The 19,743-nt window shown below is 43.2% G+C and overlaps 2 protein-coding genes across 6 annotated transcripts in view; both read left to right on the forward strand.

Moving 5' to 3' along the window:
* PRDM10 (PR/SET domain 10) overlaps positions 1–16,495 on the forward strand; it is a 105,369-nt gene extending 88,874 nt beyond the window's left edge. For all 3 annotated transcript variants that reach the window (XM_082476196.1, XM_082476198.1, XM_082476197.1), the window contains 8 exons: positions 446–556; positions 1,588–1,788; positions 2,438–2,581; positions 3,049–3,219; positions 4,455–4,595; positions 6,821–6,989; positions 10,651–10,754; positions 13,439–16,495. In XM_082476196.1, coding sequence (XP_082332322.1) covers positions 446–556; positions 1,588–1,788; positions 2,438–2,581; positions 3,049–3,219; positions 4,455–4,595; positions 6,821–6,989; positions 10,651–10,754; positions 13,439–13,636 — 1,239 coding nt within the window. In that variant the 3' untranslated portion in view covers positions 13,637–16,495. The remainder of the gene's footprint in view (positions 1–445; positions 557–1,587; positions 1,789–2,437; positions 2,582–3,048; positions 3,220–4,454; positions 4,596–6,820; positions 6,990–10,650; positions 10,755–13,438) is intronic.
* A 952-nt stretch (positions 16,496–17,447) lies between these two features.
* The window catches only part of NFRKB (nuclear factor related to kappaB binding protein), a 35,311-nt gene continuing 33,015 nt past the window's right edge, over positions 17,448–19,743 (forward strand). For all 3 annotated transcript variants that reach the window (XM_082476193.1, XM_082476194.1, XM_082476195.1), the window contains exons 1-2: positions 17,448–17,550; positions 18,603–18,756. The gene's annotated coding sequence lies outside the window, so the exon portion shown is untranslated. The remainder of the gene's footprint in view (positions 17,551–18,602; positions 18,757–19,743) is intronic.

The raw sequence follows: 19,743 nt of genomic DNA on the forward strand, positions 1-19,743 counted from the left end.
TGAAGCACCAGGAGAGCCGGGTCTCCGCTCTCGACTCATTTGGCCCTGATGACAGTTTTTGCAGAATATATCTGTATCTCATTCAACGTCCTCGGTAAGGCCAGGGCACTAAATAACGAAAGAGAGGCTTGCATCAGGAGAATTCTTGAAAGAAATTCCTGCTAGTGTGATTTTCCTTTTTTCCACCAGCAGCTCTTTCAGTCAAAGGCTATCGGTGGAATCCACAGCAACCCAATTCACCTTCAGTAATTTGCTGAATTACTGTTAACTCCTGTTACTGCGTCGGTGTCAGAGGGACCTGGCAGTGCTGGTCCTGGCCAAAGGCCTTATGTTTTGGGGTGCTGCTTCAGATAATTTCAGCTGCTCACAGTCGGTATCGGAGGTATTTGTTCAGCGTCTGCTTGTCACGGGGTCTCCTCTTCTCATTTGCTTTTTTTCCTTTTAGGTAAATCACTTATCAAAGAGGCACCCAGACATGAAGATAGAAGAGGTGCCAGAGTTAACTCTACCCATCATAAAGCCCAACCGTGACTACTTTTGTCAGTATTGTGATAAGGTAAAAGGAAACCGTCCATAGGAGGATACCTCTGTGGGAGCCCCACTCAGGGCCAGTTTGTCTGCATGTATAAATATATAGTAGGATCTCGCAGTTTCTCTTAACAGATGGTTCCCTGTCTCTCAGTAGTCTTCCATTCAGACAAGAAAGGGCTAGAAGTGCAGCCTCATTTTAAGCCAAAATTTTTTTCTTAAGAATTAGTCAACTGTGTTTTTCTTGTTCCTTCTCTCTGTGATTTTTGCTGTTAAAGAAGAGGCTTATTACCAAGAGCTTAGTATATGAATTCGTTTTAAATTCCTAAGCTCTAAAATGAGGGTGTTTGTCATCCTACTTGTAAAATATAGAGTAGATTTTGGATTTCTAGGAGATTGAGTAGGATGTGAAAAAGTCTTGTGGTGGAATACTCTGTTTGTACTATTCCATTCTTGATTTTTGCATAGTTACAAAAAACACAGGAATAGAATATACATTTATTGTTTCGTTGTAATATTGTTTCCTTATACAATGTCAGCTGTATCGGTTATAAGCTGTGTATAAGTAGTGTCAACTTAAAAGTAAGAAACATTTTTTAAGCACAGATTCACCACTACAGGTTCTAGTTGCTATTAGACTTGCCATTTTGGAAGATTCTTTGGCATCTAGTAGTCAACTATGTACATCACATGAGAGCTTTCACAGAAAGACTAAAGGGTGAACTGGCCTTAAAAGAAATTGTTTCAAAAAAAAAAAGAAATTGTTTCTATGACTATATATTCACCTCTTAAACTTTAGGGTAAAGGTAAAGGTGTTTTTACTAATCCTAGCTTAGATGTATAAATTCAAGGCAGATGCCTCACATATCTATGTTATGTTCTTACGTTATTCTGATTTATGTTATATCCTCATTATCCTTCAATATATCTGTTAATATATTTTATTTTGGACTACGTGAATACTTTTTCTCATTTCCTTGTAATGAAATTGTTAGATTGCCTTAAGCAAGAAAGTGGAAGTATATACTGCTTTCATGGCAAAGCTTTTGAATTTTGCAGGTTTATAAAAGTGCCAGCAAGCGAAAAGCCCATATTCTGAAGAACCATCCTGGGGCTGAGCTCCCACCAAGCATTCGGAAACTTCGTCCTGCTGGCCCTGGAGAACCAGACCCCATGCTTAGCACCCACACCCAGCTCACAGGCACTATAGCTACCCCGCCCGTGTGCTGCCCTCACTGCTCCAAACAGTACAGCAGCAAGGTACGGGGAAGGCTTCGGGCCACGTCGGAACCCAGGTCATGGTTTAAGGGAACATTGCTTAAGAGAAGATGGTACTTATCCAGATGCCGTCATGGCGTCTTCTGAATTGATGGGGGGAGCTAAAGGAGCTGCTTCCTGAGAACAGGGAGCATAGCACAGAACGGGAAGAGAATACGGTGGACCTTCCCGGGAATTAGTGCCATCTGAGCTCTTGAATGGTTTCCTTTTCCCTTGGCCCGAGGTGGGTCTCCAATTTGAATATTCTCTGCTCGTGGTTTATGAGCTCAGGCTTGCAGCAGCGCTACATAAGAACTTAAATGATGGTTCTTGAAAAGGGGGTCATTTCTGCTGCGGGGCTTGTCATTGACTGCTGCAGGTATTGCTGGGATCAGGGGATGCTGTGAGGTGTTCTGACCTTGCCTGAGAGCGTGGGGGTCACACGAGTCTTTACTTTCTTTCCAGCGTCTTCTTTTTTCCCTTTCATTACCATTGTCCCGCTTCAGGAAGGGCAGGCAGAGCCAGTGTCGCTCTTTTTTTTTTTAAAACGTAACATGAAGGACTCTAGCAACCATTGGAGGGCTTGCCTTTGAGAAAGATCGAAAATAACCTATTCTAGTAATTCTTCTTGGTTGTTGCCATCACTTTTCAGACCAAGATGGTACAGCACATTCGAAAGAAGCATCCAGAGTACGCCCAGCTCCCCAACACCATACACACACCTCTGACAACAGCCGTGATCAGTGCGGCTCCAGCTGTTCTAACTACAGACAGTGCTACCGGAGAGACTGTGGTGGTAAGTGCGTGACCGGTAAGAGCGACTCCTGTCCTCCGCTGCCCATCACAGCTTCAGTGCCAAGGCCATGTCTGTCTTGGTGTTTAATTGGCTGCAGATGTAGCCCACCACCCTTCAGGGTTCTGTACCAGGCATGATGCTTAACGATTGGGTCTCCCAGTCGGTGCTTTCCAAAGCTCTCTGTAAAAGGAGTAGCAGGAAATTCTCAGTGCTGCTTGTTCACTGCAAGATTGTCAGCACCTCCGGGGTAACTCCCTGGGCCTGACACAGACAGACAGCTAGAGGTATATAGGTAATCTTCCAACACCTTCTTAACTCTGGGTATTTTTCTATCTGAGCTCAGGGCTTATTTGTGGTCCCATGATCCCACCAGTTAGACAAACCAACTTTTTGTAGGATTTCAGAGCACCGAAATAGCTACAAGCAGCAGTGTTATCAGCTGATGTGCTTTTTTGTGATTTTTGCAGACAACGGACTTGCTAACCCAGGCTATGACGGAACTGTCCCAGACCTTAACGACAGATTACCGAACGCCGCAAGGGGACTACCAGAGAATCCAGTACATTCCTGTGTCGCAGTCTACATCTGGTCTACAGCAGCCTCAGCACATACAGCTTCAAGTGGTGCAGGTGGCCCCGGTACTGTCCTGCGTTTATTTCTCTTTACCTGCGTGAATGCCCATATTGCCACCAGCCAACACAGCAGCTGGGGTCAACTAAAACACCTAATTCTCAGAGCTGGGACTGGGCCCTACACACTGTGCATGTCAGCTTGGAGTCTAAGGCATTTGTAAAGCCCTGGCTGTCAAGGGCTCTGGACTCAGCAGTGTGAGAGATTTCTGTCAGTAGTATCCAGAGATTTTCGGCTCCAGTGTATACCACTATCCTGCCCTACTGCAGGCCAGCACTGAGCCTCTTCTGAACCCTTACACTGGGCCCCAGGTGGGCTACCTGGTGAGGAGCCTGTCTGATCAGCCCCTACCCAGGCATCGAATGACATCTATCAGTGGGAGGTTGTAAGGAATAACTGTGAATTTTGAATATCGATTAGTACCTTATTAGTAGCAAGTTGTAACTGCTCCTTCTGCAAGGTAATTAATACCTCATTCTTACTGATTCAGGAGCTAAAAGAAAAGAGTCCTCCCAGAACTATTGTTTCATTTAGTTATACTAAGGAAATGTACTCAAGGCACACATAAACAAACGTTTTGCTTTGAAATAAATTGGACTCTGAAAATTTAAAACTAATATGAAAGCAGGAAAGAGGAAGTTGCCACGGTCATTGACTATCTTTATCTTTTTTTTTTTTTTTTTAATAGGAGGGTTCTTAATTTTAGGCTTTGGAGGAATCTATGAATCGCTGAAGTTGTCTGTAAATTATGATATATATGTACATTATTTTAGAAAAAGGGTCTGTACTTTCACCAGATTCTCAGAGATGTCTGTGATACCTAAAAGGTTAGGAACCACTGTTCTAGTGGTTAAGTGTGACAAGCCGAAAGCAAATTTTCTCCTTTGATCTCTTTTAACTGATAAAGGGTAGGCCATTAAAATTAATTGAAACTTAAGGGAAAAAAGATTTTTGATTCCTGAGAGCTTCCCATTCAGCTTCTTATTAGGAGCTATAGTCCCTCATCTCCTCCTCTTCCAGAATGAAATCGCGTTACTGTCTTATGGTTAATAAGCATAAGTTTTAAAACTATTTTCTCCCCTGATGCTTGCCAGCTTGGCCCCGGTGTGGGCCCTCCGGGAGCGAGCCCTGGCTCTGAAGCCCTGCCTGTTCTGCTGCTGGGATGTTGTTTTAGCTACACCTTTGCTCTGGAAGGCTTTCCTTTAACTTTAATCGGCGTGGGTCTGGGTTTCTCCTCCCGCAGGCCACTTCCCCTCACCAGTCTCAGCAGTCCACGGTGGACGTCGCCCAGCTCCACGACCCTCAGACCTACACGCAGCACGCCATCCAGGTGCAACACATCCAGGTCACGGAGCCCCCTGCCCCGGCTGCGCCCGCCTCCCAGGTACGCTGCTCCAGGTACTAGTCTCAGGTTCACGTGGCCTCAGGGACCCTGAAGATGTACTAAGAGCGAAGACATGTGATCTTCATACCTGGTCTCCTTGACTATGGAAATGATATCATTATTTTGCGGGCCTTTAAAGACTCTTATCTCTGCCTCCAATTTTTCTGTTGGTATTAGGGACACACTTCCATTAAGTGCTTAGCTTCCCCTGTCCAGATGGAGCCCTGGGCTCTGATCTCCTAGAGACAACATTGGTCTTTGCTTCCTGTTCTAAATGGCTACACGACAGTCGGCAATTGCTAGGTTGTTTCTATAATTTTGGAACAGTGACTTTGTGGAGTATTACTGTGTTTGTGTGATAGAGACTATCATTGAGATAGCAGAGCTACACATCCATTCAAAAAACGTTTATTAAATTCTTAGTCTTTGCAGGAAACTTTTCTAGGTCTTGCCCTCAAGGAGCTTAGAGTCTAGTAGGGATATAACACCTATATATAAGTAAATAGGGCATGAAATGAAGGTGTCTGAGCCATAAAGGATGCCTGTAGACCCACCCCTGACATTCCCAGGTTCCAGAGCACAAATGAAGGCCGGCATACCATCATCCTGAGTAGTTAAAAGTTTCAATCAAGTTCACAAATCATTAAATAAACATGTTCTATCTTCCCTGCTTGACATAGGTACTTTCATAATGATAAAATTGAAAAATATACATAAAGTAACAATGGATACTAAATAACATGGATGGTGCCAATTCAAAATTCAATGCGTTTTTCTGCCGAACACATGGCTGGCGCTGGCAGCGGCCCGGTAGGGGTGGGAGGAATGCAGGAGAAAGGATGTCTCTCTCTCTTTTGCGGGCTCCAGTTGCTGTGGAATCCATAGGATAAACATGCACTTTCTCTGCCTTCCTATTTCTTGGGGGGTGGGGGGAGGCTTGACATCTGATTGCCCCTCCTTCCCACTCCCCCAGTAAGGTTTCTGGTGACTTCTCCCAGCCCAGGACAGGCAGCCTCTATCCACAAGGGGCTGTGAGTTTCCCACGCCCACTAGCTTCACACTTCTAAGTTTCTCAAAGGAAGCCGAGGCTGGAGGGCCAGGACAGACTCAGAGTTCCTTGTCAGGATGAGGTGGCCCAGGGACAGCCGTCCCCAAGCCTGCTTCCCCTTTCTCCTCACTCAGGCTCCTTCCCGCACTCACAGGGCCTGTGTACCACGTGGACACCCCATCCCATGTGTCTCAGCTCCATCCACAACCCTGCAAATGGCGATCCATGGCCACCCCTTTGGTCCCAGGTGCCCGAATACCGTTAGAGGGGCCACATCCAGGAGACAGGACCCCTGCAGGAGGCCAAGCCTAGGGAAGAGACTTGTGCGGGTCCCAGAAGTGGGTGCAGGGCCATTTCCAAGGTCTGTGAGGCCTCACGTGAGAAGGGCACAGCTGGAGAAGGGCCAGCCAAGATCCCTGCAGGGGTCCCTCTGGCCTGGGTCTGAGGACCATGTGGATGTGTCATTAGGTTAGCGGAGTTCAGGTGAGGGCAAGACGCTGTTTAGCAGGGAATCAAGGAAAATTTTGTAGAAGTGGTGTTTGAATTAGGTCTTGAAGGAGGGGTATGATTTTGATATGGTAGATGGGGAAGCATTATGATCTGAACATGCGCTCACTGTGAGTAAAGACACAGAGGTGGGAAATTGAGGTGTATTTGTAAAGACTGTGTAGGTTAGTGACAGGAGATGGTGTTTGCAAACAGCACCGGAGCTGGAGCGTGGAGGGCTTGAATGGCAGATAGTGGGGCGGGGGCTTTATCCTGTAGGTGGGATGTATCCCTGTGTTTATCTCCACTAACTGGGGGAGTATCCAGTGCACATCAATGGGGATTCTGACTTCCGGGTTCTACTTCAGTTTGTGTTACAGGTTAGCTTTGTGACACCGGCAAGTTATTGGGCTTCTCAGGTTTTTTTAATGTCATGAAGATAATTATACTTTCATTCATTTACTTTTATAACAAGCATACGGAAATTAAGTTTTTGGATACCCTTGTAGATAATCCTTTGGAAACTAATTAGGATTTCCTAGTTATGATTGCTTGCCATTAATTCTGTTCTTATTTAAAATATTACTATTTTAGCAGCGCTACCTTCAGTGTTACAGTCCCCATGATCACGATGTACTTTCTTCAGTGGCTAGTTGACAGTTTAACGCATCCTGGTCTCTTTTCTCTCGAGGTGGCAGGGCAGCCGCTGAGCCCCTCCCCGCAGCAGTCTCAGCAGGGGCTCAGCCCCTCCCAGGTTGCAGGCAGCTCCTCGCAGGGCCAGGCCCTCCAGCAGCAGCCCCAGAGCACCACGGTCCAGCACACGTACCTCCCCAATGCCTGGAATTCCTTCCGCGGCTACTGTAAGTGAGGGTGGCCCTCCTGGGTGCGGGTGGGGAACCTGCAGCCACGGGGAGGAATTTCATCAGCTTTATCATCCATTTTCTGGCTTAAAGGGTCATTGGCCATTTTCTACACTCTGTAGAGCTTGTACTTCAGTGAGTTTCATGACACAATTCAAGGTGGCGTCTGATTCAGGGCCACCCTGAAATGACATTTTTCCAAGACTTCAGGAATATTGCTGGAGGACGTGTAGGCAGGTGGTTTAAGTAATAGAGTAGGTGGATTGAGGGTATGAGGTCATGATTCACCTCTTCCACCAATATTTACTGAATATCACTGTGCTAGACCCTGCGTGTACGAAAGATTAATACTGACATTCGTATAAGTAACACCACGCAATAATAATGTTAGCTAACTTTCATCAGGCTCTTACCATGTGCCAGGAATGATTCTAAACTGCATCCATATCACATCCAGTATTCACAACAACCTCCTAGGAAAGTACAATCGTTACTTGCATTTTACAGATAAGACAATTTAGACACAGCGAAACTCGTCCAAGGAACATAGCTACTAAACGGAGTCCTGGAACCCAGGCAGTCTGGCTCCAGAGTTTACACTGTAAACCAGCCCACTGTGCTGCCCTTCCCAACGAGACAGTCTTGGGCTCAAAGAGACCATTATCTCGTGGAGATAGATATATGAGTAGCTGATTTCAAAAATCCTGAGGTTAGTGCTACCAGAAGCAGTTTAGCCTGGCTGCCAAAGGTCAAACAGGTAAAAAATCTTGGTGGGGACAACAGCCTTGGGTATGAGCTGAAAAGTTTGAGACCTTATCATTGAAGATCTGGAAGAAACAGTAACAGTTAGAGCTCAGTAGTGGGAGCTAGGAGGAATAAGGGCTGTGTTGATCTCTCTCCTACTACTACTGATTTCTTTTTTTGGGTCCGTCTCTGCTGTGATTGATCTTTGGCTGTGTTATGTAGATTTGGTGTGGAGACCAGGCTCAAACGCTACCATTTAGTTATCTTTACCATCTATTCTCCTGAATACTGGTGGTCACAATGAGAGCTGAGTCTAGTTTCTGTCAGGGAAGGATTCCTCCTCATGATAAATCCCAGTAGAATCCTGGTAAATAGATAGACATTTATACTCAGTTTAATTCCTGTGAGAGGAACGTGGAAATGATGCTGACAGCCACTGTAATAATAGTAAGAACTAGCATTCTAACTTGATGAAACAATCTGAAAATTTTTATTAGGAAAAAAGTTTAAAATATACAAAAATAGGGAATTCCCTGGCGGTCCAGTTGTTAGGAGTCCGTGCTTTCACAGCTGAGGGCCCGGGTTCAATCGCTGGTGGGGGAACTAAGATCCTGCAAGTTGCGCGGCACGGCCAAAAAAATATATGTGTGTGTGTGTGTGTGTGTGTGTGTGTGTATATATACACACACACACACACACACACAAAATAGAACAGTATAATGAGCGCGCCTGTACCCATTATCCAGCTTCAGCAGTTATCATGGCCAGTCTCATCTGATACGTACATGCTGTCATCCTCTCCCAGTCCTCCAACTATATAATAATTCATATCATTTCATCCATAAATATTTTTTAAAAAACCCCACAACTGTAAGTGTCGTTATCACACCTAAAAATAAATTACAGTAATTCTTTAATACCATCAAATATCCAGTGTTCATATTTCTGTGATTACCTCATAAATGTCTTTTTAAAAAAATATTTTATTTATTTGTTTATTTGGTCGCGCTGGGTCTTCGTTGCGGCAGGCGGGCTCCTTAGTTGCGGCAGGTGGGCTCCTTAGTTGTGGCATGCGAACTCTTAGTTGCGGCATGTGGGATCTAGTTCCCTGCCCAGGGATTGAACCCAGGCCCCCTGCATTGGGAGTGCGGAGTCTTAACCACTGCGCCATCGGGGAAGTCCCATAAATGTCTTTTTAATAGTTGGGTTTTCAAATTGGGTTCCAAATAAGGGCCATACATTGCAATCGATTATACCTTTTGAGTTTCTTTTAATACATGTGCTCTCCTTCTCTCTTTTAAGTTGCAATTAACATGTTGAAGAAACTGGGTCATTTGTTTGTAGAGTTCCCCACATTCTGGGTTTTGCTGTTGACATCCCTGTACTGTCATTTAAGATGCTTTCCTCTGTCCCTTTTATTTCCTATAGATGGGCAGTTAAACCTAGAGGCTTGATCAGATTCAGGTTCAGTTTTTTTCCCCAAAAACACTCCATAGCTGTTGGTGTGTAGTTCCATCGGGAGGCACATAATGCTTGTCTGTCTTTTTCCTTTGCTCCACTATTTCAATAGGGATTGCAAAGTTGTCATATTCTATCATTCTTTATATACTTATTGCTAGAAAACTTCCATAACGAAAACAATTTCACCTTAACCATCAGGTTACTCTGAGGTACAATTTGTACAGGAACGGCAGAAGAGATGCTTTAAATACTCGGCTCATCTCCTTTATTTACCAGTTTTCAAAATAGTGAGTTGTTTCCTAGTATTATCCAAGGTGACCGATGCTGGGCGTGTGTGTGTCTTAGTATCGCTGGGTACTTGTGAATTTCAACCCACTGGATGTGTTTCAAACCATTGTAGTCAGGGCTTCCCTGGTGGCGCAGTGGTTAAGAATCCACCTGTCAATGCAGGGGACAGGGGTTCGAGCCCTGGTCCGGGAAGATCCCACATGCCGTGGAGCAACTAAGCCCGTGCACCACAACTACTGAACCTGTGCTCTAGAGCACGTGAGCCACAACTACTGAAGCCCGTGTGCCTAGAGCCCGTGCTTCGCAACAAGAGAAGCCACTGCAATGAGAAGCCCGTGCACTGCAACGAAGAGTAGCACCTGCTTGCAGCAACTAGCGAAAGCCTGCACGCAGCAACGAAGACCCAACGCAGCCAAATATTAAATAAATAAATAAATAAATAAATTTATTTTTTTTTAAAAAAACACATTGCAGTCATTATCCTTGTTGATGCTCAGATTATCCCATCTTTGGCTAGTGGGAACATCTTTCTGTATCTTTCCCACATGACTCTGCAGTCTTTTATAGTGTCTTACACGCTGGTATGACACCAGATTCCAGGCTCACCTTGTACATTTCTGACCCAGGTTTGGAATCAGCCATTTTCCCAAGAAGTCCTGGTTCCTATGAGTAGAGGATGTGATTTAGAGGCTGTCAACTGGGTGCTAGGGTGAACTCTGTTTTTAATTGGCTTTAATAACACGGTAGTGAAGTAAAATTCATGTTAGACTAAGTTGTGATTGCTAGGCAATAGTGGATACATTGTGCCAGTAATCAAATGTGACTGTAAAAGATAAAAATATTGAGCTAACAGGTGAATCTTTGTAACTTATCTCAAGGTTTTAAAATTTTTGAGTATTTGTCTTTCTGGATATTCAGAAGCCACATTTTGAAGGAGATGCATTGATTGTTTCCGACATTTGGTAACTCTCTACTAGCCTCATGTGATCAATTCTTAATCAGAGGTTCTTTCGCTGTATCAAGAAATCATATCAACATAAGACTCTCAGAGCAAGCAAATCCATGGAAAGTGACTCAGCAGGGAATGTGGTCACTGGTTAGGTATTTGTTTCTACAACTTGTATTAAAATCTGAGACCACTGAACTATGGCTCCTTCCTGTTTTTCAGCATCGGAGATTCAGATGATGACGCTCCCCCCGGGTCAGTTTGTGATTACAGACAGTGGCGTGGCAACTCCGGTCACCACTGGCCAAGTGAAGGCGGTGACTCCAGTAAGCTGTGCTGCTTGGAGGGTTTTCCTGTTCCCCACGCTGCACCACCCTCGCCCTCCCCCATCTTCTCCCAAACTCTTCACATCTGAGTTAGAGGCACCTCCTCTGTATTCCTATAATTTCTTGTGGTGCTATATTATAGCACAGTTTATTTTTTTTAAAATTTTATTTCTTTTTTACTTTTTTCTTTGAAGTGTAGTTGATATACAATGGTGTGCCAATCTCAGCTATACAGCAAAGTGACTCAATTTTACACATATATACATTCTTCTTTACATTAAAAATTTCTGTATTTTTAAAAATATTCTTTTCCATTATGGTTTATCCCAGGAGATTAGATATAGTTCCCTGTGCTATCCAGAAGAACCTTGTTGTTTCTCCATTCTAAATGTGATAGTTTGCATCTGCTAACCCCAAACTCTCAATCTGTCTCTCTCCCTCCCCAGCCCCCTTGGCAACCACAAGTCTGTTCTCTACGTCTGTCGGTCTGTTTCTGTTTTGTAGATAGGTTCGTTTGTGCCATATTTTAGATTCCACACGTAAGTGATATCATATGGTATTTGTCTTTCTCTTTCTGACTTACTTCACTTAGTGTGATAATCTCTAGTTGTATCCATGTTGCTGCAAATGGCATTATTTCATTCTTTGTTTATGGCTGAGTAGTATTCCATTGTATATATGTACCACATCTTCTCCATCCATTCCTCTGTCTATGGACATTTAGGCTGTTTCCATGTCTTGGCTATTGTGAATAGTGCTGCTATGAACATAGGGGGTAGCACAGTTTATTTTAATTATTGGTTTACTATCTTTTCCCAGTAGGCAATTAATTCCTTGAAACCTAGGTCTTTGTCTTTATCTCTTTATCCTCAGTGCTTTTGCACAGGAGGCTGGGCTATAGCAAATGCTCAATAAAGATCTATTCAATTAATAACTATAATGAACCTCCTAGATCCGTATACATATATATACATGTAGATAATCATCTTTTTAATGTGCTTCTTAGAAAGTATATGAGTCTTCATGACTATTGGTCCTCAACTAGGTTGGAAGAAAATAATATGATGAATCTATTATGGAGCTCTTTTAAATTATTTTAAACAATTCACCCACCCCAGGTGAAAAACATTGCCATAAATTATTTTGTTATATTTAGGTTAGGCCTGTCAATGTTGATTATATCTGCTACCTCTGTTTTTATCTTCACTGGTTTCTTCTGGCCTGCCTCTGGAAGACAGAGTATGTAAATTAAGAAAAATACTCTTAAGTGACTAGGGATATTGAGATGTTCCCAGGGGAAGACTATTTCCCAAGAGGCCTCAAAGAGTAGCAGGGTAGTCTAGTGGCCTCAGAAACCTGATTTATTTATTTATTTATTTATTTTTCAAAGCACACTGAGAGCTCACCCATTTCTCAGCACATGAATTCACATTAACTAGACTTAGGAGAGATGTATAAATCCAGAGTAACACTATTGGCAATGGAAACAATAACTAATATAAAATGGAATAGTCTCATTGGCATAATCAGTGAAATTTTTTGCTCTTTGTGGGGACTCACTGATTCTACCCTTTTTCGGCCAGGAACCCATTTGGGAAACCGATTATATAGCCAAGGATGTTCCCTTCCATCTGCCACAGTATACATACAAATTTGACGCACAGTTTTGTTTATAGATTCTCTGAAGCCTACCTATGAACTGCCTAGGAGTCCATGGACCCTTGGTTGAGAACCAGGCCCCTCCTGCTAGAGAAGGACCCACACAGGAAACCAAATCCTGATCAAAGAGTGGCTTGATGAGTGTGGACTCAGAACATACGGCCCTCGATAAATCAAATGGGTATTTGGCTGTGGCTTTCTCTCTGGACAGTGCTTGGAAAGGATGCTGCCCACGTTTTCCTCTGCGACTCCTTCTTTTCTCAGCCTGTGTAGCTGACCAGTTCTCCCCCTTACAGACACATTCTGTCTTTAAAAATGTTAATGTAGGGACAGAGTTAGCTGCAGGTCTATGGAGACGTTTTTTTCATGATCAGAGGGAAAATGAAGAAAAATTAAGACAACATATGTTTTCATAAAGTTAAATTTATTCAATGCAAAAGACTTTCATTCTAAGATTGTGTTCTTCCTATGCTTTTGAGTGTTAAAATGTCTCTCGTTTGACAGTAGCATTTAAAAAATGATTTTACTTGGCAAAATAAAATTTGGGAACATTGATTCTTACTTTAATTTTGCTGGTCTTTGAAATTCTGAAGTCTGGGAACCATTGATCTTGACTTGGGCATCATTCTGCCTCTTTAAGGAGAATTTAAATATCTCTCCTTTGATCCATTTTGTATTAATCTTAAATATTAACTGACAGATAGTCACCTTATTTTATGAATTTCTAAATTCTCAGGGACAATACCATAGCACATTTTCTTTGCCAGGTAGGTTACCATCATGATGCAAATTTCTGTCCCTGAACTTCCTCACTGTATCATTTGGTATGACGACCAAGGTGCTCCCTTAAGTTACCTCTGTAGTCTACTTCTCTAAAGGAATTAGGCAAAGCATCTCCCATAGGTGCCTAGTTTGGTTCCCCATGTAACATTTCTTTGCATATTCCTTCTCCCCACCGTGCCCCCATAACTCTACCCCCCACTTTAGGCCTCAGATTTCTAAAGATCCTTTTCTTCCTGCTCTAGGGTCATTATGTGCTATCAGAAAGTCAATCAGAATTGGAGGAAAAGCAAGCTTCTGCTCTCACTGGTGGAGTCCAGGTTCAGCCAACTGCGCATGGTGACTTGGACCCCCAGACCACCAGCCAACAGCCCACCCAGTACATCATTACAACCACCACCAACGGGAATGGGAGCAGCGAAGTGCACATCACTAAACCTTAACTTCCATCCTTGAGCCAGAATCAAACAGTCACATCATGTCTTTTCTTATTCATACGTCTGGAACGTCTGGAAGCTTCTGACACTTAGAACTCTTTTTTTAAGATTTATCACTCAAGAGTTTGGAAATCACACTTTTGACGCTTATACATACACTGGGGCTTATTTTATCAAGGTCATCTTTACCAAATGGACTCTTCAAACCCTAGGAGTTTCTGCCACGGAATGGAGATCTTTCAGGGGAAAGTAGATTTCAAGACAGAGAAACCTTGCCTTGCTCTTGAGTTGGTTTTTTAACACATAGATAAGCCTTACTTTTCCTTTGTGGAAATATTAAGCAGTGTATTGTGTTTGTACCAAAGGTGGATAAAGGATGTGCCAAGTCCATGGCCACTGGACTTGTTGATTCCAAGCCATGGCACCAAAGGCGAAGGGGCATTTTATGGGTGTGTATTAGGTCGGAACTGCTTCATCTTGAGAGTTTGCATTCTCAGTAACTTAACAAAGGGAGCCCATTGAATATGAAAATGAAAATGATGAAGCAAAGGTTTCATCAGTGATGGTCTGAAGGAAAAACTGTTACCTAAATTTTTCTTATTGCTGATTTTTAAAAAACTTGCCTTTTTTGGAAAACCGTTGTTGGGCTATTGGTAGTGCTTTCCACAGACCCTGGCCCTCAGTGGACTAGGCCAGAACCTCATGTTCTGATAGATCTTACTTTATTACTCCACAACTGTGGACTCCCTGTACAAGAAAAGGATGCTTGGTGTCAACAGAATTTAGACTCCCAGGTTACAGGTTGGCCTCCCATTCTCTGGTTGTACTTGTATGAAGAAGGAGATATTGGAGATGACAGTACCAAGAAAAATTATTGATACTGAAACAACTATATAGAGCGTAAAAAGCACTGAGACCTTGTCCTGCCTTTCAGGATCCATTTACCACTCATTGGTAAAGGGTGAATCCTTGCTCGTACTAGGTGTACCTGCAACCCTCGCTCACAGCATGCAGTGTATTTTAGTACTTCTAATTCTGTCTTAAAATGAACATTCTTTCAGGTTGGATGCAAAGGTGGTCCTCCTTATTTCTTAACACTTTCAACTTTAAATATATTGCAATTCATCTGGACCTTTTGGTAAGATGACCAACTTCACACCTAGGGGAAAAATAAAAATGTGGGGACCATTTATAATATGTTAGAGTAATTATAAGGGATCTGGAAGGAATCCAATCTTAATATTACATTGTCAGTTGGGAGAGGGAGAAAAACTGCCTCAGTGATAGTTTTTCTTATCATTGTTCCTGTTTGGGAGTCTTATTAGCTGTGAATTCAATGGGGAAAATATTTCCCTTCTTTTTACTGTACATTCCAGTTGTGCACATAAAACACTGCAGAAATCAGTATGTAGTTTAACAACTTTTTGTGACATACTAATACATTTTTAGAATAATTATGGCATGGTAGAATTTATCATTCCAGAACAGAAAGACCTACCTTCAGTTTCAAATGAAGTTAAATAATTTTTTTATTGACATTTCTGGGTAAAAACTGGCTCTATAAATTAAGAAGTATAGTAGCTTCTTTATGGTAAAGACACCTTTTTGAAAAGTAAACAATTCTGTAAAGTAACTTTACTAATACGTAGACTTTGCACTTTATTATTGAGACCTCAGTCATTTAGTTATCCCTGACAATTTAGGCACTAAGAGAACTTGAGAGTTACTTGCTAATTGTGTAGAAAATGAAAATGGACTCTATATCTTTGGTAACAGAGGTAATGCTGATGTTTTCAATAGAAAATATTGACTCTGTGTCACAATATAGAGATTTTTGAGTCCCAAAGTCCTACAATGTGATGATTATAAATATCCTAGTGTCCAGTCTAGAGAGACTTGCTAGGTAGAGCATATTAGACTTTCCCAAAGGTCCAGTTTAGTTTTTATAACTTAAATTTGGTCCTGTTGGTTCCTTTTTAATTTGAACCAGCAAGGTATTCCTCCCTCCCCTCAGGAATAACTTACTGATTAAAATGGAAAACTATCACTGAATGGAATGTTCATTTTATGCCAGTTATTTCAAGTTTTAAAATACACAGAAGAGAAAAAGTATTGCGGAAGGACCTCTGTTTCTTTCCCATCTAAGTTCTTTTTTTTCCCTTTTGTTTTTTTGTCCTTATGTGGAATAAGTAAAGACTCTAAAACTAATTTGTATATTATCAACCAGAGATGCAGGTGTGGCAGTCAAGCCAAACAACATTGCTTTAAGATCAGGTATTCTGTATATTTATTCTAAGATAATGGCTTTTCAAAAGGACTTGGATTTGAAGAGATGGCAGATTATAAGCCATCTGAAGACCCAATTTGGAAAAAATGTCTGTAGCCAATGTTTATACTGTGGCCTCGCCTAAGACACACTGGCACTGTATACTTGGATCAGTGCAGTGTGAGCATTTTGGAGTAGGTTACATAGAGATTTTACATTTTTACTGTTTCATTTGTGCCCACATAAACGGATATTTCATCATGTAAAATTCCTGTTATTCCGGAGAAACCTATTGTTTTGATCTTCTGGAATTGTTTTCTGATTTGGAATTATCCTTTCAAAAAACTCTTAAGATATGTAGGGCTAAAAAGCACTTCATGAGATGCTGAAGCTGACCCACAGGTTGAAAATGTTGACCTTATCCTGTTATTTAAATGTGAACATTTACTGTACATTCAGTGAGTTATAGTGTTAATAGTCTTGTGCTACTCAGCAGGTGTAAAAATTAATAAATATTTTTTTTTAATAAACATCTTTCTTGTTTGTATGTGTACAAGTTACAAGAGCTTCTGCGATCATTACTTTTTTTTTTTTTTTTTTTTAAATAATACAACTTACATTGTTTTGACTCTTTGGTTCACTCTGGTGTGGTCAGAGACGTAAGGTCAGGGAATTCATGGATGGTAATATGGAATGATGTTCCCCTCCCCTTAGTGGTTTCTAATTCGAGACCCCTCCCAACAATCTAACAGGAACTAGGGGCAGGCACTCAGCCAGCTAGGGTAGAGCGATTGGCTTTATTTGGAAACCACTATTTGCCAACCAGGGAGGAACACCAGCTTGACTGACATGTTTCCATCTAGTGGAGAGAACTGAGGATGCTCTCTGCACGACAGGTTGGAAGTAGCTGTGAAAGAAGTTTGAAGCGGTTCTAAGTAAAACCTAGTTTATAAGAAGAAAGCGGCCTAGATTCTTAACGAGAGGAAGATTAATCGAGTTTGATTAAGAAAATGTGTTTCTTCGATGTGTGTACTGTCTTTCCGGACGTCGAGGGTCCAGGGAGAGGAGAGAGACGGGAGAGAGAAGTGGGGCCACGCCCGGGTGGGTCGCGCGGCACAGGCTCTGGTTCTTGTTCTCCTCAACGAAACTCGAGAAATCGCAAAATGGGAACTAATAGTGCACACAGCTGTGGTACAAAGACAATGATGGAAAGTGCTCTCAGCCTAGTGCCTGGAGCAGGCTATGAGATATGCAAACGTTAGCTAATAAAACGGCATTCACTCACTCATGGGCTCCGGAGCCAGGTGACTAGCGACACCGCCCTCCGGAAGCTTCTAAGCCAGGTGAGACCAACGAGACGCCTGCAAACTGCATCCCAAGGCCCAGCCCCGCGGGCTCACGCCACTCTCTAGGTTATGCCCCGCGAGCCCCTCCCCGCCCCGCCCCGCCCCCGGCACTTCCAGGCCCCGCCCCGCCGCCGGCACTTCCAGGCCCCGCCCCATGCAGCTCAAGGCCCCGCCCTGCACAGCCCTGCCCCTTCCGCCGCCCGAGCCCGGAGCGTGCACGCACCGAGACGCCTTGCGGGAGCGAGCGCGTCCGGGAACCCGCGGGCCGAGAGGCGCAGCGGGTTCGGAGACCAGCGTCCGCGGCGCAGGTGAGGGCGGGCCGGGGCGGCGAAAGGGTTAAAGTGTTGCCGGGGAGCGGAGGGAGGGAGCGAGCGAGTGTCTGGGTCTCCGAGGGTCGCTGCCCCTGTGGGCACGGGACAGGGGAGCGGGCGTGTCGGGAGGCGGGCGGCCCGGGTGGGTGGGGGTTAGAGTTAGGCACGGTGTGGGGGGAGGGGCCGTGGGCGCGGAGGTGCCTGTTAGCGGGGCGGGACCCGGGCCTCGGGCTTGTGAGAGGCCGGCTAGGGAGGGGTTTGCAGTTTGGAGCCGGCGGTTGCTCCGGAAGGAGTCTGGGGTTTGGCTTCTGAGTTGGGGAGGGTCCAGGAGGGAAGGTTATCCCAGGTGCAGAGGAAGGGCCATTGGGAGAGGCCTTCCCGGTCTAGTAAAGATGGGCCTCTTTGGTCTAGGACGCCGAAAGACTTAGAAGTCCTTGGCTTCCTGTTTTCAACCCTTTGGAAGCTGCCTGCTTTTTGTATTTTGAGATCCTCTTCAGAATAGTAGCAGGGCACAGGTTGCCACTCGAATGGATTAAATTTAGCTACACGTTCACTAATTGAACTGAATTGAAGTGAAGCTAATTGAAGAAACTAGCTTCACTAATTGAAGTGAAGCTAATTGAAGAAACTTGTGAGCAAGTTGTGAAACAGGTTATCCTCCTGAGAGTCAGGTAAAACACTGGCTTTGTAGCTGTTACCCTATTCTGTGCCAGTTCTGGCTTATAAGAGGACTTTATTCTGAGCATCAGGTTGCATCTACACTTCTTTTCTTTTTAAAAGTTTTGTTAAATGCAAATGCCATGTGCTTTCTTACCTGCAGTCAGTTATTTAGGCAGCCGGGGTGTTCAGGATGAGGTAGTTCATCATGTGCTGAAGGGCGATGGGACACAGTTGCTTGGCGACCACGCAGCTGCTTTGAACACTAATCTTTCCACTGTACCTTTACGTAGATATGACATCTCTTCCAGATAACTTGAAATAATCAGTGCAAACGTGCTTATTTTAGCAGTAGTATTACAAGTCTACTCTTTATCATTTGAGAGTTTCAGGATGAGAAGTCATTACATGACTACGTGAAGTTACATAAATGCATCCACCTGGAGGTTATTCATTGCAGGATTCCAGGGTTGGAAATAACAGTAGAGAGGACCGGGTCCAGCTCTCCTTCATCTTATATAGATAAGGAAATTGACAGCCTGTGAGGTAAGATTTGCCCAAAGTCACTGAGATGAGGCTAGGAGTTTGGTGTTTTAACTGTTAAATCTTTTGTGTGTTTTTTTTTTTTTTTTTCTCCTTTCTATTTGGTAGAAATCAGAGAGAGAGAATGGTTTTAGCAAATGTTTGTGGAGTGGTTGAGTTCAGCCTCCCTGTGGGCCTGTTAACTGTGGCTTCAGCTGTGCACCTGATTCCAGCCATCAGCCTTATGAGATGCTCTCTGAAAAAGTTTTCCTGTGTACTTTTCTAAAGGTAGCCAGCAGTGTTCAGTTATTACAGGAAGGAGAAAAATAGCATTTCATCTACATGGTTATAAGTATCAGCTGGACCAACTAAAGTGGGTTGGCCACTGACTTTGCTGGCTGTCCTGGTCAGGTGCTTGGATCCTCCAGAGTTTATGCGGACTGATAAAGTCATATTAAGATGCTTGCTTTTCCTGATTTAAACTGAGAGTTTATCGAGGAGGTATTGTATGTAGTGTTAAGAACATGGGTTTGCAGTCATGCAGGCTTGAGTTTCAGTCCTACTTCTGGGGTTGGGCAAGTTGCTTATCTATTTTGATCCTAGGTTTTAGTATCTGTAGAATAGATGTAATAAGCCTATCTTGAACACTTATAAGAATTAAATCAGGTGTATGAAAGGCCTGGCACTTAACAGGCCCTCATTAAATAACTTAGTGTTACTGTCTGAATTTTACTACTCTGTGGATTTTCAGTGAAATTTCTTTTGTGAAGGAACAACAAAGAATTACTTGCTAAAAAAATAAAAATTAAATATATTAGAGTGAGAGATTACTGGCCTGGGAAGTCTAAATTATGGGCTGTGATCTAGTTATTTAATCTTTGAGTCTCGTTGTACTCTTGTGTAAAATGAAGGTGTAAGAAATTCTATAAAAAAAAAAAAAAAAAAAAAAAAAAAAAAAAAAAAAAAAAAAAAGAAATTCTATAAATTGGGGAGTCACTGTAGAAGTATTCT

Source organism: Balaenoptera physalus, assembly GCF_965194825.1.
Source record: "Balaenoptera physalus genome assembly, chromosome: 10".
NCBI classification, from domain to species: Eukaryota; Metazoa; Chordata; class Mammalia; order Artiodactyla; family Balaenopteridae; genus Balaenoptera; species Balaenoptera physalus.